This window comes from Delphinapterus leucas, chromosome 15 (assembly GCF_059928025.1).
Source record: "Delphinapterus leucas isolate spDelLeu-1000000601 "Yukka" chromosome 15, BTC_Dleu_Yukka2, whole genome shotgun sequence".
NCBI lineage: Eukaryota > Metazoa > Chordata > Mammalia > Artiodactyla > Monodontidae > Delphinapterus > Delphinapterus leucas.
In genome coordinates, this window is record NC_143143.1 from 61,403,554 (window position 1) to 61,411,233 (window position 7,680).

At 52.1% G+C, this 7,680-nt stretch overlaps 1 protein-coding gene across 1 annotated transcript; it reads right to left on the reverse strand.

Annotated features, from left to right (window-relative positions):
• Window positions 1-470: 470 nt before the first annotated feature.
• ZCCHC3 (zinc finger CCHC-type containing 3) lies at window positions 471-3,803 on the reverse strand. Its single transcript, XM_022592774.3, has one exon. The coding sequence runs from the start codon at window positions 3,136-3,138 to the stop codon at window positions 1,933-1,935; it is 1,206 nt and encodes a 401-aa protein (XP_022448482.2). The 5' UTR covers window positions 3,139-3,803; the 3' UTR covers window positions 471-1,932.
• Between the last annotated feature and the right edge of the window lie 3,877 nt (window positions 3,804-7,680).

Consider the following 7,680-nt stretch of genomic DNA (forward strand, 5'->3'; position numbering starts at 1 on the left):
CATTTTTTCTAAAGCCCATGAATACTTTGCATCCAATTCAGTACACTTGCAATAACTGTTAAGATGATGAAACTGATATCCTACCTCAGTTTTCCCCACTGGTTTATAATCTCCTGAGGGCAGTCCCTCTCAGTCAGGTTAGTACCATTCAGAACTGTGGTCTCAAACCTGGCTGCCCATCAGAGTTGCTTGGGGTGCTTACTAAAAATATTTCACTCACTCCAGTGATTCCGATTGCTCGGAACTGAGTTAGGACTTAACACTAGTTTTAACAGCATGCTAAGTGATTTTGATGCAAAGGTTTAGGTAACAACTCCCAAGGGCCTGGGAAAACATAGTAGGTGTTAAGTGTTGCCTGCGGGCTGGAAATGTATATGCAGAGTAAACAAATGGTGTGTGGGAAGCCTCGGTTGAACTAGGGTCTGTGAACCTATGCATCTAACATTTTGAAAGGAAATAGTGCGGCAGTGTTAGCAATACAAAAGATAAATATTTATTCAGAACGAAACTTTAAACAATCGATTTTACATTCTAAGCCACAAGAAAATAGCAAAACATAAAGGAAAGACAAAAACTAAAAGAAAAGCAGTGAACTGTCTTTTCTACTTTAACTTGATAACACTTAGTAGACCCAATGCCCTCTAGCTTGGCCTATTTCCCAAGTACATTTTAGAGTTAACAGCTCATTGGAATTCTGTTTTTCTCCTGAGAGTCCGGAGGTTGCAGATGAGCTCCAGTCGGCTGCTTCTCTGGGGACGCTAGCTATTGAGGCTAAGATGCAAATGTAAACCTTTCTTTACTCAGGAGCACCTCTATTTCTCACTGATGGCAATGAACGGGGAAGGGGAAGGCCACAAAGGAGCAGGGCCACTTTAATCCAGATATGGTACCCCAGGGGGCAATGAGTACACCCTGGATTATGTTCCTTTGTCCCTTCCGTATCTCCCAAGTATTCTGAAGCTCCTGCCAAATCTGCTTCCTTCCCCAGATGATTTCTTAGCATTCCCCTGGGCTCATTATTCTGGAAAGAGCAGACTTCCTGGGCCCTCAAGTGTTGAGGAAAATGTTGTGAGGTGTGAGAGGTAGTGGAATGAGCACCGGGCTTGGGGTCAGGGAACTCTACTCTAGGCTAGCTCTGGCACCAGACAGCTACGTGATTTTGACCCAGTCATTTAACCTCTCTGGTCCTGTTTCATCTGTTGGAAAACCAGTGGATTGGTCTAGACCAATTTTTAGGTCCTTTCCAGCAGGAAAATTCCAGATTCGATTCCATGATTCTGTGAAGAATGGCTTCTGAGCCACTGAAAGCGCTGTCACAAAGTCCATGCATTTTAATGCCATAAGAGAGGCCCTTGGCCACCATTCAGAGCTTATTGACTCAGGTTACATACACTCCTAACAACACTGGTTTCACAAATTCTCAGACCACATAGATTAGAAGCAGCAAATTAAAAGGGGAAGGGATGAGCTGCAAAAGATAGACACCCTGACAGAAGCCAGGGTCAACAATGTTCTCAATTCAACAAACATTGATGGAGTGCCGACCGTGTGCTGGGCCCCTACCTAGCACTGGGGCACAAAGATGAGCAAGGCAGCTGGAAGAATGAAAATCCGGGGAGAAGACAAGGGGTGGGGAGTAAAAAGTACCAGAAAAAAAATCTCCAAATACAAAAATGAAAATAAATTTTAAACAAGGGAGGGGAGACATATCTGCACACTACAGTTCTCGGTCGGTAGTCGTAACTGATGACAGAGTCACCAAATTCAGGAAAGGCTGAAATGGAGTAAACTCAGTTTAGGAAGGCAAAGTGAGATGTCTCTTGTAGTTTTAAGATCTCCTTCAAAAACGATAAAAAAATGGTTTAAAAAAAAGTTTTGGCACTTAAGAGGGGTAAGCTGGCTCTGTGTTCACCCTGGCAGGCAGGCGGGTGTTCAGTGCCCGGCCACGCCGGTTAGTTGAGCTGCCACGGAATTGTGAACCGCTTTGGGACACTGGGCAAAGGCGTGTCCTCGTTTGCCACAGAGGTTACACACGATGCCCTTCCGGCAGTAAGGGCTCAGGTGCCCCTCCTCCCCGCACCTGAAGCACCTGTCCTGTGTGCAGCTGCCACTCATGTGGGTCCGGGAACCACATTTAAAGCACGTCTTGGGCTGCCCCTTGTACCAGCTGTAGCCCCTCTCGGCCCCCAGGAAGAAGGCCCCCGGCAGGTGCCTGACCCCGCCCTCCCCCTGGCGCAGCTCGATCTCGCACTTGTACTCCCCGGTCCAGATCCCAAACCTGTCGGTCACTTTCACCGGCACGGCCAACACATCGCAGTGGCGCTTAAGCCAGGTCACGATGTCCTCCACGTCCACCGTCTCGTTCCGGAAGAGGATGAAGAGCGTCTTCAAGCTGGACTTGCTCCGCCCCAGCACCACAAAGTTCTCCCAGCAGTCCTCCTGCTCGCGCTTCTCCTCGTAGACGCGTAAGAATAGGGCCAGCTTCTCCGCCGAGCGGAAGCTCACGTCGAACTCCCGGCTGCCAGGGATCTGAATGACCGCGTAGATGTCGCTCGGGTCCATGCCGATGGAGCGCAGGATGAGCGCGCCCACCACGAAGTCCCGGGTTGGGCAGGCGCCCTCGTCTCCCTGGAAACAGATGCGCACGAGGAAGCGGCCCTTGCCCGGGCCCGCCGCGGGGCCAGCCGCCGTCGCCTGCTCGTCCTGTGGGGGCCGCTCGGCCGCGTCTTCGGCCGCGTCGGGCTTGGCCGGGGCCGCCATTTCGGCCTTCTTCCTCCTGCCCGCCTCGGTTGCGCCCTTCTTCTTGCGGGCGTCTGTCGCCTCGCCGGCTGGGTCTCTCCGGCGGCCCTTCGGGTCCCCGCGGCCGGCCGGGGGAAAGTCACCGAGGCCCGGCGCCGCCAGGCCCGCGGGGACGCAGAGCCCGCCGCGCGCGCCGTTACCGCCCTCCTCCTCCCGCCGCGGAGGCCGCGACTCGCGGAACTCGCCCTTCTTCTCGGCCAGGTTCTTCACCACCTGAGCCCAGCCCATCTTCTCGCGGCCGCCCTCGGCCTCCTCGGCCCGGGCCACCGGGCGCGTAAGGGACAGGAGCTGCGTCCGCCCCCGCTTCCTCTCCTCCTCCGCGCCGCCGCCGGTGGCCATTTTACCTCCTTCCCAGCATCCTCCACTCACTCCCGCAGCCAAAGGGCGCCCATGGCGCGCGCCCGCCCGCCCGGGGCTGTGGGGGTTTGGGCTTTTTTTTTTGAAATTCGACGCTTCTCTCCCCCGCCCCGCTAAGGTATTTACTTGCGGCGCTCGGCGGTCAGCGGCCGCGGGCCGGGAACCCCCTGGTAACGGCCAGGCCGCGTTTCCGTTAGTGCTCGCTCCAACCCTACCTCCTCGGCACCGAAGTGGGATGCGGAGCTTGGAGCGCGTCCCTGTCCCTCGCGAGGTTTTGGCAGCCTTGGGCCTCGCTCTCGAGGATTTGGTATTTCGCAAGCGGTCCTCGATGATTTCATTCAAGCAGTTTTACTAACGGCCCACAGCCCGAAGGCGGGAGAGAGTTGAGGAAGATTTCGCCCATTTTGTTTTCATTTTTGTACCTTTTCTATTAAAAAAAAACAAAGACAAAACTTAGCCCTTCCTCCTCCCAGAGCAGATCACAATGCATTATTTTTCCAACGTTGGATTATGGACATTTTCAAACATACAAAAAGTGGAAAGAATTTTGCAGTGAACATTTTAACTTTTAAACTATTTTATCTTTCATTAAAATTGTACTATACCCTATCACACTACGCCTGTATCCATCACACCTTATTTTTTGATACATTTCCAAGTAAGTCATACTGAATTATTTTTTAAGAAGACCTCCATCATATTCATGATGACAATTATATTGAGCGCTTAAGTGTTCGATACTGTTCTAAGCACACTGCAAGCTTTATCACATGGAATCTTCCAAAACAATGTTGCAATTATACCCATTTTACAGGAGGCAGGGGCTTGGAGATGGGAGTTAAATCACTTGGCCAAGTGGCAGAGTTAACAGGCAGCCTCCACGCGTAGGTAGGTGGCTTATACTTCTACTTCTTTGCTCTGACATTTTGGATAAAGGACTCTTTGGATCAGACTCTCCAGGAAACGCCTTCACACAGATTCCCTAACTAAAGTTAGCACTGGACGCAATCCTTATTCCTACCTCATCTGTCTCAACTGGTGCTTCAGAAGCATTGATAAAATTTGGGTAGTTGAGGGGGTGGGGTTAATACCACCTTTTGTCATCTTGTTTTCTTTACCATAGCTGCTTGTGTTTCAGGGTGCTCCAGTGATCTTTCTGGGTTTAGTGAAAGAAAAGGATTGTGGACTCAGGGAGACCCTAGTTTGAATCTGACTGCTTCAAATCTCAGCTTTGTCACGTGGGGCCAATGACCTCAGTTTTCACAGCTCAATTTGCTCATCCATAACAAAGGGATATTAATATCTGTAAGGAACGGCACCAAAGACGGAGGAGAGCTTTAACAAGCTTTATTTGGGTACGCTCCCAGACGAGGTTCACTGGTCCGAGAGAAAGGGGGCCAGAGAAGTCGCGCCTGGGCGAGGGTTTGGGCAGAATTTATAGGGGAAGAAGGGAAAGGGGTGTGGTGAATCCGGGAGGGCGCAGGGTAGTCCTTATTTGGTGGTCTCTTCGGGTATCGTGGCAATATCTGGTGCCGGTCGCATCAGTCTTGGGACCGTTAGTCCCGCCCCTCAAAAGGCGGGAAGGCTGGGCCGGATGGAAAGTCCCCAGGTCAGTTCCTGGGACTGGGTGGGTGGGAGCTCTGGGCTGATGCAACCTGTGAGTCTGATTGCGTTCCCCTGCCTCGGGCCAGTTGGCCTTACATCCCGACATCTTTGGTGTAATGGGGTGGCGTTCTGATCTCTGGCTACTTCCTGCTGAATGGGGGCGTCAAAAGGGGAGTTGGGCGACCAGAGGTCCGAGGCTTAAGGAAGACCAGTGGGGGGTTCTGTAGGAAGCAAGGTGTAAGGGCCGAGGAGCATTTGGTTTGTGGCCACCCGAGAGACTTCCTCCATGCGCCTGCGAAGGAACCTAAGAAAACAGGGAGCAAGCATGAACAAGATACAGATGAGAATTAAGGGGCCTAAGATTGGTGTTAGCCAGGTATAGAGGGTGGATCGCCACCAATCGGGAATTGGGGAGGTGGACTGTTGGTGTTTGCGTTGGAGTTCTTCTCTTAAGCGATGGAGGGCGTTTACGTTGTCTTCGATGAGTCCTGTTTCATTGATGTAATAGCAGCATTCCTCCTGTAGGAAGAGGCAGGTACCTCTTTTGTCGGCCGTCAGGAGATCCAGGGCTCGTCGATTCTGGAGAGCGACTCGGGCTATGGAGGTGATTTGGCGCTGGAGAGAGGAGATGGAGGCGGCGGAGGCTTCAATGGCTAGCTGGAGTTTATGTTCTAAGTCGCGGGATGTCGAAACACTATGTGTCAGAGCTCCCCGCCCGCCCCACCCCGAGGCCTGCAGTGACAAGGGAGGAGGCGAGAGAGATGCCTGCGACCAGAGGAAGAAAGATAGCTCTTTTCCGTCGGGTAAAGGGCGGCGTGATTAGCGAGGAAAATTCGGCTTGGCTATACAGTGTGAGTTGTGGGACGAGAGTAACGGGGATACATGAGAAGGGGAAAGAAGAATTGATCTTTTTTGTGAGGGAACCATTGCACCACAAAAACATGCCTGGTGGTGCTTCAGTTGATGTGTTTACCGTGAGGGATGAACTGCAAAGAAGCCCAGTATCAGCTAGATTTGGGCGGCTGCCGTAACAGATGGTGAGATTTTTTGAATCAAGGAATATGGGGACTTTTAACGGGGAAAAAGGTGGGTTTTGGGAGGTGTAGGAAGTAGAATTGAAGGGCTGGTCGAGTGGGACAGCAGCCAAGTGTGGCCGGCCAAAAGAGGCACATAGAAAGCAGTCGGAGATGTTACCTATTCCTGTGTGGTTGAGTATCTGTACTGCTTGACGGATGAGGGTCAACCAAGAAAAAGGATCCTCTTTGTGTTCGGGGTGGGGTAGTTGATGTCTTAGGGCTTGTTCTGTGTCCTGGATGGCAGTGGCTTGTTTGCTCAACTGTTGGATAACTTTGGGAATCAAGCTAATGTAAGAGCGAAAAATCTTAAAAGACCCTACAGGATAAGTATCAGTTGCCCATCGGTAAATTTTTCCTTGTACCCCTTGTCCCCATCTTGTATCCCAGGGATCCTTGATGTTAAGGGATAGGCTACCCCTGCCATCCTTGGTGACTAGGTAAGATTGTCAGAGTAAGTCTCTAGTGCCTAATTTTGCCACGTGGATGTTACGTGAGCGGTAGGGGCACCCCCCGTATGTGTCTGTCCACCAGTGACAGTAGTCTTTAGTTTGGTTGTAGGTGAAACAGACAACGGGAGATTCCTGGCCTAGTCAATTACCTTGCCAAATTAAATGTGGGAAGGAAAAGTTAACGGTCACCATGGCCTGGCATCCGCCTGGTTGGCAGTCTCCTGTCCCCAGAACCTGGGCATGGGCTCGACCATCAGCTTGCCATGTCCCGTGGATGTAGAAGCGCCATAGGGACGTCTGATGAGTCCTGGGTGGCAGGAGAAGTAGCAGGAGGAGAGGCAGGGCGGTGGATAAGCCGTAACCTTGTGGGACCCAGCGGTTGGGTTGACTAGTTTTCTGAGGTTGGGGCCACTTTAAGACGGGAGACATGGTACCAGGAGGAGTGTCCTAGAAGTTTGGCCGCCATGAGGGTGGTGAGGACCACTGTATGCGGGCCTGTCCACCGTGGCTTAAGGGATTGGGGGTGTAAGTCCTTGAGGAGGACACTGTCTCCAGGTTGTAGAGGGAGAGAGGAAGTTTCAGAGACAGCCACTGTCGGTAGATGACGGTCAGCATATTCGCGGAGAAGACGGCGAAGCAGGGAGAGGTAGGGAAGGTAGGAGGCTAGGGGTGGACTCTGGGTTGGTAGGTCGTGAAGGAGGAAAGGGCGGCCGTAAAGCAGTTCAAATGGACTGAGGCCAGTAGGAGTCCGAGGTGAGGCTCGGATTCGGGTAAGGGCTAGAGGAAGCAGGTCGGCCATGAGACACGGACCTCAAGGGACAGTTTGGTGAGGTGGTCTTTTAAGATCCCATTGGAGCATTCAACCTTACCGGATGATTGGGGGTGGTAGGGGATGTGGAGTTTCCAGGTGATCTGGAGAGCCTCGGTTACCTGTTGAACCACCTGAGAGACAAAGGCGGGTCCATTATCCGACTGGATGGAGACCGGCAGACCAAATCGGGGGATGATGATTGAAGCAGGATGGTGGCGACCGTGTCTGCCGTTTCTCGAGTTCTTGGATAGGCCTTGATCCAACCTGAAAAGGTGTCAATGAGAGTGAGCAGATATCGGAAGCGTTTGCAGCGGGGCATATGGGTAAAGTCGATCTGCCAGTCTTCACCAGGCTAATGTCCACGCATCTGGTGTGTAGGAATTCGGGGCCGTAGGCTTCCTTGTGGGGAGACGGATGCGCAGGTTTGGCAGGCCATGTGAGTCTTTGAGATAGCCTCTCTAAGTTCTGGCAGATGAAAGACGGGGTCCAAAAAACGGAACATTGCTTTTGGACCAATGTGTAAGGATTTATGGATGTCTGATAGGAGGCTGGCTGCTTGGGCCAGAGGTAGGGCAATTTCGTT